General features: G+C 44.7%; 1 protein-coding gene across 14 annotated transcripts in view; it reads right to left on the bottom strand.

The window, feature by feature from the left end:
* Positions 1-17229, bottom strand: part of TACC2 (transforming acidic coiled-coil containing protein 2) — a 160855-nt gene that overhangs the window by 114311 nt on the left and 29315 nt on the right. For 10 of the 14 annotated variants that reach the window (XM_060274797.1, XM_035137488.2, XM_035137496.2 and 7 more), the window contains 2 exons: positions 9158-14749; positions 7952-8062 (listed from right to left, as the gene is read on the bottom strand). The exons of 2 other annotated variants lie outside the window; for them this stretch is intronic. In XM_060274797.1, the coding sequence (XP_060130780.1) occupies positions 7952-8062; positions 9158-14749 (5703 nt within the window). The remainder of the gene's footprint in view (positions 1-7951; positions 8063-9157; positions 14750-17229) is intronic. 2 more of the 14 variants (XM_060274795.1, XM_060274798.1) reach the window with 2 other exon arrangements.

The following is a 17229-nucleotide window of genomic DNA, read 5'->3' as shown; positions in this document are numbered from 1 at the left end:
TACTAGTTAGCCGGCACCTGAAAGGCAGAAAAATAAGAGGATACGCTTTACAGAAGCAACTTACTTTGGCAAAAGGCTTAACCGATAAGTGAGTGATCTGTTGGATTACAGAGAACACTTTGTTGGCATGGGAGAAAAGTAGCTCTTAATGGTTAGCTACATGGAAAGCGAAGTTAGCTAACAGTGTTTCCAGTCCCTTGAGGAAGATAATAGCTCTGTCAAAAAGAAAAGATCTGAATTGTCAATGCATTGCATTGTTTGTATTATAGTCTGCGATGATGACTCCTCTTCACTGGGCATTTTCCTCTATCAAACGCCCTTGTGTATTGAAGGACTTTTAAGCTTCCATATCAAGAATCACAGCACAAATCCCAATGTGTGTACCAAGAAGTCTTTGTGCTGTGATTCTTGATCTTTGGGTATAAGGGGCACTCTGCACTTGATTTTTACTTTACAGCATGTTATGTCGTCTGTACTGATACGTTAAGCTTTTAGGGGCAGGCTGGTAGCTTCATTCTGTAAGAATTCAAAGTAGACCAAGGAAGAGCCACAGCTCATTGCTAGAACTCATGCTTTGCATGTAGAATTCCCAGGTTCAATCCCAGCTTGTGCAGGTAGGCCTTGGAAAAGCCTCTGCCTATAACCTTGACCATCAGCATAGATAATCCTGAGCTATATGGACTAAGGCTCTCTGACTCAGTAGAACACAGCTTCTCATGCTCCCAGGATTACCCCTATGATTCCAGGGTGGCTTGCAGGCATCCCCTTTGAGTATGTGAGAAGTTATTGTCAAGCCCTCAGTTGCTATGATACACACATTCATTTTTCTGCCCTCCGTGAAGTCAAGCCAGTTTTGTAAGTTTCTGTAGCACTTCAAGTACTGCACAGCACTTGAAAAAAAAGCCCAAATTATCTTCCAGCAAGAGAACCAAATAGGCACTTAAATGAGTACTTTGCGGATAGTTCCTGTGACATGACTCATCTATCAAAGTGGGCTCTAGCCCTTGAAATTTATGCCCTAATATATTTGTTAATCATTAAGGTGCTAAAGGACTCTGTTTTTAAGATGTTGCTGGTGCCCAGAGTTTCACCGCCTGGTCTGCAGGTGCTGGTTGGCAGGCAGATGTTTGCAGCTTGGAGGAAAGGAGGAGAGCCATGCTCCACTGTGTGCACAGTCAAACATGGCATGGGCGTAGTAGAGGCTATATAAGTCTACACCTCCACAGTTTCCAGCACCCACTTTACCCGCCCTGGTTCGTAGTATGGACTTATGCCAACCAAGTAGGGATTTTGGGCTCACTCGCACATTGGTCTCTGTAAGCACGTTTTTTCACCTACTCCATACTGCGGTCATACCAGTTTGGTTTGTAATTGTTAAGTAAATTCAGTCACTTTAGCATTTGTGCGGGAATCTGGGCTTGGTAATGGGAAATAGGGGCTCAGTAAACACTCTTAGGCACCCTTTGGGTGATGGGTGATCCCAAAGCCTGCCGCTCTGGAACCTTTGGGACCAACCTGTATCATCTGCTTTGGGGACCCAAGCTGAGAGGGGGGCAGGAACACCTCCCCTCTCATCTCTAGAGGGATATCTTGCTACCCCTCCCCTTTGAAAGGGTGGGCACCCTGGCATACTGCAGGCCAGGGCTACCGAGGTATTTCCCTCACTGTTTTAGCTTCTCTTGCTGCTGTTAAGCATTACAGTGGCCTGCAGTGGTTAGATTATGTCTATTGTTTATTGAATGTTCATTATGTTTAAATGGCAGTTGTACAGCAAAGAGCATTCATTCTGATTTGCTTGTGCGGTGTTTATGCATCTTCCTGTTATTCATTCATCCCACACTTTTCAATGCATTTCCCATCACTTTCCAAATGACAAAAAGTCTGCTGCTTGTTTGTTTTTAAGTGCATTTGTTGCACTAGGCCCTCCATATGTTTTGGCCTACAACTCCCATGATCCCTAGCTAAGAGGACCAGTGGTCAGGGATGATGGGAATTGTAGTCAAAAACATCTGGAGGGCCAAAGTTTGGGGGTGCCTGCACTAGAGTGACAGCTCACTTTAATCTGATTTAATTGTGCAAACCCAAATTTCTGCTATGTGCTTGAATCCCTGCTGCAGCATAGTGGCAGTCTGGAGAGACACCCCTAGATTTTCAAGAACTACCCTTTTCACTTTGTACTGGGTTCTTGAGGAAATACCAATTTCTTTTTTGATACTATACTATTTAGCCCCATTCCTCAACTGAGCAACTATGGGTGTCTTTTTGTAGGCCAACAAAATGACTCAAATAGTGCTATCTTATGCATGATTACCCAGAAATAAATTCCAGTGAGTTACAAGGACTTAATATTCAACTGTAGCTCCAATTTTAGCTAAGCATATATGTCAATTTTCCGATAAAATTTCTGAAAACTGAAGTGGAGCCTTATAATTAAAACCACTTCCTGCTCATGAATTTAAAACTCCTGGGAGTCATTTGTGGTGACTGAAAATTAGAGCCATGCACATATCAGGAGCTGTGGTCTTGAGGGTTGGTAAGAGCTTTCCCTTTCTGTTCCAACTTGCATCAGTGTGATTCTGGGGTTTTGAATCCCTGAGACATATAAACCCTTACAAACCTAAGCAATGAAATGTTCCATGAAGCCACCAAAAATCGACTGAGTGCTATGAAATCATGACATTTTGCATAGTTTCCAGCTGAAAACAAAAGTTGGCTCAAGACAACTTGAAAGACAGCCAGAACTAGAAGGGTTTGTCATTGTCATTCCCCACAAAAAAACCAAATCAGTAATCAATCTGCTTTTTTCTTGGACTTGGTGACAAAATCCAAGAAGTGTTTTTTGTGTTTTTTTTTGCATTCCATTCAACTATTGTCAATTGTTTATAATATACTACTATTTCAAAACAATAAAACCCCTAATATGTCCCTTTATGAGGACTTCATGGGGTATGGGATAATGACCTCCTGGTGCAGACTAGCATTTGGCTTTGATTTAGGCTAAAGAACAGGGAACCTACAACCCTTCAAAAGTTATTGGACTCAAAAGTTGCATCAGCTCCATCCAGCAACACCAATGGTAAGGGAAGATGTTAACCATAGTCCGGCAACTTCTGGAGAGCCACAGGTTCCTCATCCTTGCTAGAGAAGCATTTGGTCCTGTGTATGAAAGCTCTCTTCCCTCTCCATTTGTAAATATACTGCATTTCGCCCTCACCTTTGTTTTCTCCTCCTGCTTTCACATTTGCGCCTGCAGTGAAGATTCCACCAAAAAGCCACATAGTATCGTGAAACCTTTGCATAGCTACCCAAACCAAGCAGATGGCAGGGGCCATTAGAGCACAGTTAATCTTAACTCCTGGATTTGGTGCATAGGCAAACTCGGCCCTCCAGATGTTTTTGGCCTACAACTCCTATGATCCCTAGCTAACAGAACCAGTGGTCAGGGATGATGGGAATTGTAGTCCAAAACATCTGGAGGGCCAAAGTTTGGGGATGCCTGGACTACAGCCATCCCTGAAGGCAATGATGGACCATTGGGCTCAGCTAAGGTGTGATATCCAGCACCCATGGCTAGAGTTAGCCCGCTTCTAAATTACTGCTTGCTTGTTAACCATTTTACATCCAGAAATTTTGAGCTGCACTTCCTGGATGAGTGACCGCCTGGGAACCATGTGTATGCCACCTTGAGTTCTATGATGGAAGAAAGGCTGGGATATGAAAGCAAGGAAATAAATATTTCTGTTGAGCCCTTGCTCTGTGCTTTGTTAGACCAGCTGCTGTTGCTGACAAGCCTTCTTGCATTTCTTCCTAACTTGCTTCTGGCATGCATTCTAGGTTCACGTCAACTCCCTGGGAACCAGCCCTACCCCACCCCACCCCCCATTTTGATTTCAGTCTTCCCTAGGCTTTGAAAGACTGTTTTCCTGCCTTCAGCCTTTTTTTTTTTTTGCAACCATGCTTCATTTGTTTTGCTTCAGCTTCTTTACTTGTTAAGATCTCTGGCTTGGATTAAACTGTGTCCATCCTGGTCCTATCATATTCCCAACTAGTCATTCCTGACCCAAGTTCCTAATATGGGTCCATCACACAGGAAGCTGGTGGAGGGCTGTCCACCAGTTCCAAGCACTCTTTTTATAAATTAGCTCAAACTTTTGCCTGTAAATATGCCTAAATAAAACTTGTAGCCAGCAGACAATCTGCCTTTCATTGTGAGGCTCACCCACTTGTTAGAAAGTTTCCTTTGAGACGCTAGGACAGCTTTTCTCTGCATGCTGCCGAAGCTATTATTAGTTGTGGTATTTCTAGAAGGGAGTGCCTAACAGACCTATCTCTGCAATGAATTTCAAAAACTTCATCTAATCACAAAAGTGCCCTGAACTTGAAAAGTTTTTTTTACTGATAATGCCCGTCACTGATCTATAAAGGGAACAAATGTAATGGAAGTGTGCAAACTCTAGATGAGTTTCTACAAGATGAATTAACCTTCTTGCATTATTACAATACTTGCAGCATTGGTGCATCGCCTGCTGCTTTGGGGGCCTCTAGGAGGCCAGGAGCACAGAGATGTGCTTTGAGGTGCTGAATATAGGATTGCAGTCTGGATCGGCCCCATTATATTAAATGGGACCTACTTCTGAGTGGGTCCAGTGACCAAGAAAGAGGCCATAGAGGGAAAAGATGGGCAGGTGGGGCTCATCAACCTGGAAGGTAGCCCATCTAGGAGAAGGAAGAAACTGACCTTAAACCTCTGTGGTATTGTGAGACATCTTCAGGAGAAGAAAAGGCTAAGGATTAACCCTACACAAATCCGGAGTGCAGTCCCTAAAGTGGTTGGATAGTGCCTTGTATGCCACCTTTCGGTTACTCCTGCAGCCAAACGTAATGCTCTGCTTTTCTTTGGACGACATCAGCAAAGCTGAGAGGGGGTGGGTCTTGTTGTCTGGGCAGCCCAGGACCTCCATATACAATGCCCATGCTTTTTGCCACAGCGGTTTGACTTCACTCCCCAAGGTGCACTCCATTGTCTCAAGACAAGACAGGTGCCAACTTTTGAGTTGACATGTATAGGATTGTACAGTTGGAGTAATAGCTACATCTTCAGCTGCAACAGTTAAGAGCACTTTCCATGCATACAAACCTGGGCATATATGGAAAAAATTCACAGTAAAATGCTGATAAATTTTCACAAGGGTTTCTTTTTGGGGGTGGGGGTGGGAATCACAAACCGATATGGAAATGCAGAGAACTGAACTTGTAGGTTAAGGAAATGAGAGATTCGCCCGTCACTACCACAAATCGGGTGTCCAGCAGAGGATACTGTCCAGCTGCCAGCCTGGTCAGAGGCTTCATTTTGTCCTTCACCTCAGGTGGCAAAATGTCTTGGGCTGACCCTCGGAGGCTACATTTGAGTGTAAAAGAAGTACATGGAGGGAGGCTGCTTACCCCATTCAATTTCAATCCCTTTTAAAGATTAAAGTTACCCACCCACAGTTGTTTTTCTTTTCCACCTGTGGGGGAAGAAGACATGGAATACCTGAAGCTCCAGGCATGTGAAAAAGTAGCTTGGGTGGGTGAATCTGAACTGGGAAAACTGCCAGAGAGGAAAGAGTTAAGCAGCCGCTCCCTGTCTGCCTTATTTCCACTCCGGTACAAATTTGGGTTTTGTTTTGTTTTTGTTTTGTTTTTTAAAAAAACCCACTATGGAGGATAGAATGATGGAAGACTAACATAGAAGTTTGGACCTTAAAATTTTCACCTGAATCAGACTAATTACTTGTTTGCATCTCCCTCCCTCGCTCCCTCCCTCTCTGGCTTGAGTCATTAAGAACTCTTTGTTCTAGAGGTGTTTCTTCTCCCCTGGACAGGTCCCAAGTTTTGTGAAATACTATGCCAGCAAACAATACTCAGTCGCTGCTCTGTATTTTAAGCAGGCCTGATGAGTCACACACCAGAAATCTCATGCAAGTGTACTTGCCCAGTTTTAAAACAGGCAGCTTTTGCCCACACATACCTAAAACTGAACACACTCCCGCTGATGACTATTGAAACACCACCAGGTGGAAAACATTGGATCCAAATGACAGAGGGCACAGGATAGCAACAATATGAAAGAAGAGGAGGGAAATTCCAAGGATTGTCTGTGGCCAACGTTGCAACATAACATTAGGGTGCCTATAATAATTCAGTGAAAGTAAGCCTACGAGTGGGCTGTACAGAGCATAAAAAGCAGGAGTGGGCAAACTGTTAGCAGCTACAGCTACTCTTCCTCCTGTAATTGCGCATTCCTGTAACAAGCAAGTCTGGGCAAAGGCAATTTCCCCTCTGAATTGCCTTAGGAAGTCCTTGATTCTTGAATCTCTGCTTCACATTCTATATCCCTGTCTCTGCAGCATACAAAAAGTACATATCCATAGACGTGGAGCATTAAAAAAATCCTGCAAAAAGCAACAGCTGTTGCCACATGGGACAAATACTCAGACAGAAAAAACAGGTGACAACAAATTCTTGAAGCATGTGCAAGTATGAAGCAAATGGAGTTATGAATTGCAGCTGCTCCTCAAGATACAGCCCAGTTTGCCACAGGTATCCAAGTATGCCACCCATTATTTAAAAACAGATGCATTCTTTGCCTTTTATTCTCTCTGAGCATCTGAGGTACAAACCAGCTGTACCTTATTCAGAAAGGAAATGTAATACATCTACCATATAATACAGCAACAAAAAACAAGGACCCAAAGAACAATGCACTAGGCCAGGCACCCCTAAACTTGGGCCCTTCAGATGTTTTGGACTACAATTCCCATCACCCCTGACCACTGGTCCTGTTAGCTAGGGATCATGGGAGTTGTAGGCCAAAACATCTGGAGGGCCGCAGTTTGGGGATGCCTGCACTAGGCATTTCTGAGGCAGTCAAAAACCTGCATATTTTCCCCCTAATACATCATTTCTCATAAATCTCAGAATTTCTCCAAAGCCATCAGCTATTTCCCCTATGAAATGTCACAGCTTCTCCTCTAAAAAGTAGATGCACAAAGGGCATTTTGTTTTTGAAGCAGCTATATAGTATATTCCATGTATGTTATACATGCTTACTAGGCAGGTGTTTATTACACACACCCCAAGTATGTGACAACAGCTAAGGCTACTGTTTACTACACAATCTGCCTCATACCGTTTATATCAGGCATCCCCAAACTTCGGCCCTTCAGATGTTTTGGACTACAATTCCCATCTTCCCCGACCACTGGTCCTGTTAGCTAGGGATCATGGGAGTTGTAGGCTAAAGCATCTGGAGGACCGCAGTTTGGGGATACCTGGTTTATATGATCGGCCAATGCACCATATTAATATGGCATGAACAGTATTGCAGGTAGGGCAATTCTTACAGAAGAGGTAGCAAAGTTCATATCCCTCTGGAATGGCTTCTGGACACCCAAAATCTCATCTCACCAGCATCTCATCATGCAGAAAAGTTCACCCTACTAAAATGTTGTATGCTAGCCAGCTGTTAATGGTGCAAGAAGCTTTTCTCCCCCTCCTCTCAAAAAAATTTGTTAATCCATTTGGAAGTCACACTATCTAGCCTGGAAACACTTGCCTTAATTCCAGATGTGCTCACTTGGGTGGGGAGGGAAGGGAGGAGAAGGAACACAATGTTGCATAAGAGCATGCCCTATTAATAATCTGCATGACCCAATGCTGAATCCTAACACTAAAAAAGAGAGTCAACCTTGCTAAACCCTGCTAAATGTTGACTTAAATTATAAGTGCCAGTTACAAGCTGTAGGAACCCCTCCGTTTCCTTTAACATTGTTAATTTATCATCTCTGGCGCTACAAAGTGGCAGTGAAACAAACATGCCATTTTAGTCTCTGATATGTGCACCTGCGAAGAACAATTCTTTAAACAAAGCAGTAACACCCTCTGAAAGAGTTAGTGCTGTTCACTGTACCTTTCTATTCTGATGCCGTCTCTTGCCTCATCTGAGGTGCCTTTGGCTGCTAGCCCTACAGCATACTTCTCAGGTACAGCAAGGAGAGATTGACAGAGCTCAGGAGAATTGCTGAGGTTATGGAAAAAGGAGGGACACTGTTAGAGGAGAGGAAGGCCACAATGTCATAGGCTTGAGAATTATCCATACAAAGCTTATCCTAAAATTTGGAGTAAATATATATATTTTTAATCTCCAAAATACACTTAAGTTAATAATAAAGGTTAATCATTGGTGCAATGTGCACTTTGGCTATTAATGGGGATTAGATTTAAAAAAATAAAAATATAGCTCTAGCAATGGAGATAAAAGTTAAGGACTGTATCCAGTGACTAACTCAAACCAATTACCCCCCCCCCAAAAAAAATGTACTCCGAGAATGAATACAACCCTAAGACTTCTTCCTCATTTCTGATCCTCCAAGTTTGGGAGGAGGGGATGGAGAGAGGCACATTGAGTCAATCTGCTGAATTTTTCCCTGGCCTGCAGCTTTTAATGGCCAAGGTGCTCCCTCTGTGGGAGAACCAGGCAACCAAAATATCCTGGACATGCAAATCCCCTATTAAAAATCCCACACATCTGAACACCTATTATGACTGCAACAATACAATATACCAACTCAAATGAAATATTGCTTATGTGCTATTTGATAATAAAGCAATGCATCAATGGGGCATTTCAGAATACTAGAGCACCTTGGAATACAAGTTTGAGTATTTTAGGGACATTTTACAACAGCAGAGTAAAAAAACTGAAGGTTATACTTTTTCATGTGTATAAAAGCAGGCACCTACAAACAAGTCTACACTTCTCAGTACTGCAAGGCTGCCTGATTTTTAGGTATTAGGGAGTGACTGAAAACTAAGAAATCATAGCATGTCTGGGCTGATAAATAAGTGGAGGGGGTTGCTGAAACTCCAGCTTTGACAGGTCCCAGACTATGTCAATACTCCCAACAACAATGTGCATTTTCCCTAACTAAGATTAACATTTTCTGAGAAGAATGTTACAGTTTTTCTCCAAGTAGACTGCAAATAAAATAGAAACTATACCCAGCTTAACTCTATGCAATCAGTAAGTGAATCAATCCACCTTCCAGCTATCTTACTTGAACTTCAGCATGCAGATAAATCTCTTTTACGGTTAATTTTAATTTAAAATAGGTACCTTTCAACAGGTAATTCACTAGGGAGGCTGTGCTCAGATTCGGGGAGTGGAGTGGTTGATCCCTCTTCCTGGACATCCTGAAGGGGCTTCTCATCTGCGAAATTCTCTTCTCTGCATTGATTTGCAGAGGCAGTTTCAGCAGCATCCGTACACACATTTTGCTCCATCACTTGAACAGCTTCTGAATGCTTTTTTGCATCGGTCCCTTGATCACATATGTTGGATTGCAGAGCCGAGTCACCTATATCAGCGACTGACATGCTGGTAATACCCGTTTTAGGGGTGTCAACAGAAAGACGGGCTTCTGTTTTTGCTGTACTCAACATGATGTCATTCGCTTCTGCCACACACCCCTCAAGCACACTGGATTCTGCTTTGCAGTCGCCTGACGAACCACCATCAAGATTTACTTCATTCTTTAAGTAATCTATTAGCCCATGTACTGCTGTGTCTGGTCCTTGCTTTTGCTCCTCAGCATCAGTTGGCACCTGCTGGCATTTTGTACTGTCCATGGCATCCTCCTGCTGCACCATAAATGCTTTGTCCTCAGCTGTGTTCCCATCCCAAGGATAGTTGCACCTTGATTCCTTCTGATTTTCACCAGGCAGCATCCCAGACTGTTCCATTTGTTCTTTCTGTACACAAAGGTCATCTAGAAGAGATGACAATACTGACATGTTCTCTAGATCAGTGGCACTCGCTTGGTTTACCTGGTCTTCACTTGGCACTGGGTCATGGCATTGGTTTCCATCATGTAGTAGCTCTTTAGATAAACCTGGTTCTGCATTGCACAGACTAATCAAATTACCTTCCTCTGCCTTTGCTGTGGTAGTTCTGTCAAGATCACTCTTAGGAGTGACTTCTGAAGAGGCAGCAATCATTGCAGGCAGGTCATTGTCAGAAGGAGAAGGCAGGTGACAAGAATCTGCAGGTTGCTGCTTCCCTGCTTCCAGACTCATCTGATTCCTATCAATGCCTCTGCTCACAGCACTAACACATCCACTTTCCTCTGCCTTCAGCATTCTACTACTTGAGCTCTCCACTTCGCTGTCAAACTTTGGGGAACTTGTCAAAGGTTCTTCAATGAAACCAAAATCATTGATAGGGGTCTTTTCTGCAAAGGCATCTGGCAAACTGCATTCCTGAGTGCTTGTCAATGGTTCTTCTTTCTCTTTAGCAGCTTGGTTGAAAAACCCAGCCTCTAAAGGCAACACACACCCTTCGGTTTTCTGATCACTCTCTGGTTCTCCATTTTTATTGCTTCCATCCCCTTCTTCCAATACTTGCTTAAACTCTGGCATTTCTCTAGGTACTGCGCTGTCATCTTTCTCACCGGCACTGCTTTCAGCTGAAAGGTGGGGTAGCTCCGTAGTCAGAGCACTGTGAACTGTCTTCTCAAATATTTTGCTAATATGCTTCCTGAAATCAAAAAAGCCAATGCCGAAGGACCTGGAAGTCGAAGCATCATGCTGTTTTTCGGAGGTCTCTGCAGGTTGCATGGGAGTCTCTATTCCCATCTTGGGGGTGTTGAAATTCTCTACAAAAACATGCTCGCTCTTTCCTGCATTTTCTCCTGTGTTTTCTACTATCTCATTGTGCTTGTCATCTACACAGGTGATATTTGTTGCAACACCCTCATTACAGCCTGCTTGCTTACCGAGAGATGAAAGGCTCAGAAGCCGCTCTTCTAAGCTTGAAAGGCTGAAGAGAGATTCTCCTGAGCTGTCAAACTGCTGGGCTTTGAAGCTGACATCATATTCTGCTCCTTTTGTTTTAATTGCTGAGGTCTCGGCCTGCATCTTCTTGAAATTAAACAGTGACAAACTTCCTTTGGACTGCCCGGGCCCAACAGGGTCCTGTAAGATTAAGGCATGCTCTTCAGAAAAGAAACTTGGGTTAGGAATCACAGAGTCATTTCCTGGGGCTGTCCCTGTGAAAATATTGTCTGGGTGTACTGCTTTAGGCCTTTTTTGATCTGCTGTTCTGTTGTCTACTGAAGTACCATCTAAGTGTAAGGCTGTAGCTGCTGCTGGGACCTGCAAATCAGGACTGGTCCCTAACAGCTTCTGGCATTCTGTAAGTTCTTTTTGTAATTCATTCACAATACCATGATACACGCAGTTTGTAGGCTGTTGGCTCATTCTGGTGTCCCAGTCATCTGAAAATGCCGGCGAAGCTGTTAAGTCTGTTTGAGAGCCAGCCAGCAAAAAGTCAGCCTTTTGAGTACTGTCTGTATTGATGGAAGCAATTTCTGTGAGTCCAGGAGGATATTCCATTGTTCCTGCTTTTTCAGCAGCCATGAAAGTTAAGTCCTGTTCGTCATTTCTTTTTTTTACAAGTTCATCTTTCAGGGTAATTTCATCTAATAAATTAAAGTTCTCTTTTATTTCTTCTGCCTCTGAGCCTTTTTCTGCCAACTCTGTAACTTTAGGCGGCAGGGCAAGATCAGTCCTGTTGCTCTCATAAGCATTCTCTGCACTTGGCATTTTAAAATCCACTAGCAAGCTCTGTGGCTCTTCAGCATCAGCAGTGACAGTTTCCTGCACCCCTGGGATACATTCTGCAACACCTGTGTTGTTTTTACCTGTGCTGCCTGTCAGCCCACATAAACCACCCAACTGCTCATTTATCATGTCATTGGGATCTGCTCCTTCATTAAGACCGTCTGAAATCAAAGAATTCAAATCGGGGAGTTCTTGCTTAGGTTTGCTTGCTATTTCTTTGTTAAGGCAGCTTTCCTCCGCCTGTGGGTTTATTAGAGTTTTCAAGTTGCCGCCTTGCACAATATCTCTCGTGGATTCAGAAATACTTGGCAAAAGTGCGTTTTCATCTGTGGCAGCTGTGGAATCATTTTTCATCTCCAGCCCGCAAAGTATTGTTTGGGGTTTATGCAGAATGTCTATAAATACTTTCATTTCACTTTCACACAGTCCCTGAAGGCTGCTGGGTGCATTTAACTCCAGTGAATGCTCTCTCTCAGGTGTTTCCCTCGCCTTTTGTTCCTCGGGACCTGCCACAGTTTTAAGGTTGTTGTGATCCAGGTTTTGGAGTTCTGCGTTCAAGCTGTGCTGTTGATCGCTGCAGAAAGAGGGAAGGGACTGTGAGCTGTCTTTCAGGTCCACTTGTGGAGATGGGACCAACCCCCCCTCCACTTGTTCCACATCCACAACCTTGCTGGGAAGAGCTTCTAGAGATGCTTCACCCTCACTGCTATTTAGTGGATAATTAGGCTCCCATATGCTGCCATCATGTAAGTTCCCCAGTGTCTGCTGCTGGCAGCCAATCTCCACAAGCCCTGGGCTGCCAGAATAATCCTTTTTCATACTTTGGTCATTGGCTTCAGTCACTTGTTCCTGCTGCTCTTGCTGCAGGGAGGCAAAGTTGCTTTCGAGTTGTTGTGCCAAAACGGTATCGGTTGCCTGACTTTTCATTTCTGTTTTGTATTCCTCGTGCCTGTTTTCATCCCCTTCTTTCTCATCCGCAGTACTGCTTTGTTCAGCAACAATCACAGGTACACAGTCAGCATCGCTGCCACCTATCTGGCTGCTTTTTTTGCTTTCAGAATGGAATGTGTCCTCCTGGATCCCTGCTTTTCCTAATGCAACACATTCAGCAGTCGGTGCCCATTCATTTATGTCCAGAAGTGCCAGCTCTGCTTTAGGAACTGGTGTTTTTTCTGCCAATGTTGCATTGCCTTCAGATGTTACGTCATGCGTAGTGAGCCCTTCCAGCTCCCACACACTTCTTTCAGCAAGCGTGCCCTCCCAGGATCCCTCTTGCTCATTTTGCATAACATCATTGTCCTCAGACCGCAGCAGCAGTGAACCATGTGCCTCTTCTAAACAAACTTCCTCTGCCATTTCACAGGCAGGGAGGCTGAGCGGCAGGTCTTCTGCACTGGGATTTAAAAGATCACAGCTCTGTGAGCAATTTCCCCCTTGTAAACTTTGTGCTTCAACAGACAAAAGGCTTTTAACCTCTTTTTCGCATGTGGCTGTTTTCGCTCTCTCCGAACCCTGACTCAGTTCTGGCAAATGATCTTCGGGTGCATTCAGACTATGTTCTGAACTGAAATCCTTCTCTGACATGTAGCCACTGGTATCATTTCTGAAACTATTTCCCAGAGAGCTCCAGTAATCATTCCAGTTAGCATCAGGGTTGTCTCGTCTTTTGTCAATATCAAAGGAGAGCAGCGTCCCTTGAGAACAGACTGCCTCTTCACCTACAATCGGACTAGTTAAAACTGGCCTCTCCTGACTTCCACCCTCTCCCAAAGAGAGCTCTTTGTTTTCCTCAGATACTATGTTTTCTTTTTTAATGAGCTGTGGAAGCTCAGTCTCGCTGGTGAAGTCTTGTGTACTTCCCCCCAGTGACAGCCCTTTATCTACTGCAGAATCTTCCTTCATCAAACACAGAAGCTTTTCTGGGTCAACCACAGCAATGTTTCCTCCACATTCAGTTAGTACGGTATCATTGCTACTGGCTGGCTCTGCTCTGTTCTCAGACGCAGGGCTTGCTTTTTGCTTTTCACTTTCCTCACACAAAGGGGACCCACTGGAAGGCTCAGAGCCAACCAACAAATCCACAACACAATTTTCACTTTCGGTAACAAGTAGGGTTTGGGTTTCTTGACTTTGGGCTTGATCAGGGCATTCCTTTTCAGATGGAGAACTCTTGTCCTTTTCTCCTATCATGTTTGCCAGGGGCAGATCTGAAGCATTAAATGACAAGCTGGGCATTGCAGGACCAGCCTCAGATTGCTCCATCTCGTTCTCGGGGGAAACTTGGTGGGGTTCCTCCCCTCTGCTTAATGCTGCATCACTGCTACATTCATGAATGGCGGCACTGAACTCATCAGAACTCAGACCATCAACAACTGCTCCATATTTTTCAACGTGCAAACCTCCTGTTGCGTGATAATTTGGGATTAGGGTCTCTTTTTCCATCATCAGGCTGTCTGCACCATCTGCATTCTGTCCATCTGGTTTTACCGCAGCCTGCTCGTTGTGACCCACTTCCAAAACTCCTGCCTCTTGGCTGGCCTCTCGAATGTTACAGTCGTCTCCCTCTGCTCCCCTTTTGGGTAATGGGATGACATGTGCCTCCCTCTTGCCACCTGTCTGTTTGCTCTGCTGTAATGGATCTAATTCAGTTGAGGTGCTTGGTGCAGTTCCAGCTCCTGGAATCCAGCCAACATCTGGCAAAGGAGTCCGTACCAAACCAGCATTACCTGGATCTCGCTCATCCTTTATTGCAAGAGGGATAGCAGGGTGCTCTGTATTGGAGCGACTGTCCAGAGATACAGCAGGAACACTGCTTATGTCTTGGTCATTTACAGAGGCTGGGTATGACACAAGGGCAAGCAACCCCTCATGGCTTCCTTCAAGACTTGCATATTCTTTAGGATGCTCCAACAAAGGCAGGCTTTTGTCTTCTTCTTTGGCCTGTTCCAACATATCAGACGTTGCTTGCGCTCCTCCTCGTTCGTGCAGGACATTCCCCACTGCTGTCACATCTGGTGGCATGACAAGTGCGCTTGTGCTGGGAGATTCTTCAGCAACATTGCTATGGAGGCCTCCTTCGTTACTAAGGCTGCCAACAATGGAAATGTTTATATTCATTTCAGAATTGGCAATCAAGTGCAACACACATGAAAAAGACAGGCTCACACCACAGAGGTTTCAAAGCCATGCAGGCGCATGCACTGAAAAGCTGGGCTGGCTGCTTTCACGAGGCAAGAGACGAGAGACATCAACTGCAAGAGTAATTCTGGGGGAATAGTTACATGGAAATGCACTCCTACAGCATTTCCTGCCGTCTGTCACTTTAGATATGTGGGTTAACTTTCTACAGATCTTTTTCAATCATTTAATAGATGCATACTGCTTCTCTTCCTTTGCTTCATAAGAGGCATAAAATAAATCCTAAGACGAATGGAGGACATGGAAAACTCATCAGAACAGGGTTGAATTTCAGATGGGAAACTGCAGTATGGAATGGCAATATTTTTTTCTCAGGTTTGAAAGGTTACGAGGTTCAAGGTTAATCTAGCTATATATCTCCTTGTTGTTGAACATTTCTGGGAGAAATTCAGCGTAGCAGTGTGGCAAGCATTTCAGTTTGCCAGACAGAACGATCCCCCCCTGTGTACTGTTATGGGGGTTTTCCACACACCCCAAGTCAATTGGGGGGGGGGAGGAGTGCAGAGGGAGGGGGAAAGCGCCGTTGCTTAGTGGATGTCCTTGTATGGGCTTCTGCTAGTGGGACTCTGTATTTCCCTAGATTAATAATAATAATAATAATAATTTATTATTTGTACCCTGCCCATCTGGCTGCGTCTCCCCAGATACTCTGGGTGGCTCCCAATCAAGTATTAAAACAATACAGCATTAAATATCAAAAACTTCCCTAAACAGGGCTGCCTTCAGATGTCTTTTAAAAATAGGATACCGTAGCTGCTTATTTCCTTGACATCTGATGGAAGGGCGTTCCACAGGGCAGGTGCCACTACCAAGAAGGCCCTCTAACCTCACTTCTCGCAATGAGGGAACCACCAGAAGGCCCTCAGCGCTGGATCTCAGTCTGAAACCAATTTACTATGGAGTAAGACCCAGTGAACCTTGGACGATCTTACTTTTGGGGAAATACCCTGTTTCTCATATTTTAAGACATACCCATAAAATAAGCCATAGCAGGATTTTTAAGCATTCAAGGAATATAAGCCATACCCCGAAAATAAGACATAGTGATAGGCGCAGCAGCAATGTCGACCGTGGCAGGAGGAGGAGGAAAAAAATAAGACATCCCTTGAAAATAAGCCATAGTGTGTTTTTTTGAGGAAAAAATAAATATAAGACGTGTCTTATAATATGAGAAACACGGTATGTTTAGGATTCTTCAGAACTGTGCTCTGACCCAATCAGTTGGAGTAACAGTGGGGCCATGCATGCCTCCATCAGTACAATTCTTCTGACAGTGGGTGGCAGCTCCAGCTTCTCCAATCACTGCAAGCCCCTGCACATCCTTGGAGACAGTGGGGGAGGGGAGAAGAAATTCTAATGGTTTGACTCTCTCTGGGACTGTCTCTTCCACCTCCGTGCCTTCCTGCAGCTCTTCCCCCACCTCTTCTTTCATCTCTGACTGCCCAGACTCTTCCTCTTCTCCCTGTCTCATGGGTGGCTCACAGAATCACACTAATCGCTGGCCTCTTTTGATGGACCATCCTCCTGCCCCTGCCTCTTCTGCCCACTCTTTGGACTCCTGCTTGTCCCTGACAGTACTGAACACTGAACAGAGTTAGTGCCACACAAAGTGCATTACAGTAGTTCAGTCTTGAGGTGACACTCGGCTCTATCTGCTGATGGATGGCCACACCAACTCGGCCCCGGACACACTGACCAGATGCTTGGAGGCTGTGGCTGGATGGTTTTGTGGGAGCCGATTGAAGCTAAATCCTTTGAAGACAGAGGTCCTCTGGCTGGGTTGAGATGGCATGGGGATGAGGGACCAACTCCCTTCTTTTGCGGGGGCCCAATTAGTGTCAGTGCTTTCCATTAAGAGTTTGGGTGTAATCCTTGACACCTCCCTTTCCATGGAGGTGCAGGTTACAGCAACAGCTAAGGCAACATTTTTCCATCTTCGCTGCATTAAGCAGTTGGTCCCTTACCACTCCCGCCCCAACCTGGCCACAGTGATCCATGTGACGGTCACCTCCAGGCTTGACTACTGTAATTCACTCTATGCGGGGCTGCCCCTGAAAATGTCCCAGAAACTCCAGCGGGTGCAGAATATGCTGCCATGGGAGCATATTCACCCAGTGCTTTACCAACTGCACTGGCTCCTGGTGGAGTATAGGGTCAGGTTCAAGATGCTGGTTTTTACCTTTAAAGCCCTTTGTGGCTTAGGGCCCTCATATTTATGGGACCACGTCTCCTAGTATGCCCTGCAGAAGACCTTAAGGTCCATGAATAACCATACTTGTAGTTTAGAGGTCCCGGGCCCTAAGGAAGTCAGACTATCCTCCACCAGGGCCAGGGCCTTTTCAGTGATGGCTCCGACCTGGTGGAATGCTC

The sequence above is a fragment of the Zootoca vivipara genome, chromosome 5 (assembly GCF_963506605.1).
Source record: "Zootoca vivipara chromosome 5, rZooViv1.1, whole genome shotgun sequence".
Taxonomy (NCBI): domain Eukaryota; kingdom Metazoa; phylum Chordata; class Lepidosauria; order Squamata; family Lacertidae; genus Zootoca; species Zootoca vivipara.
This window is presented reverse-complemented; position numbering and strand designations above follow the sequence as displayed.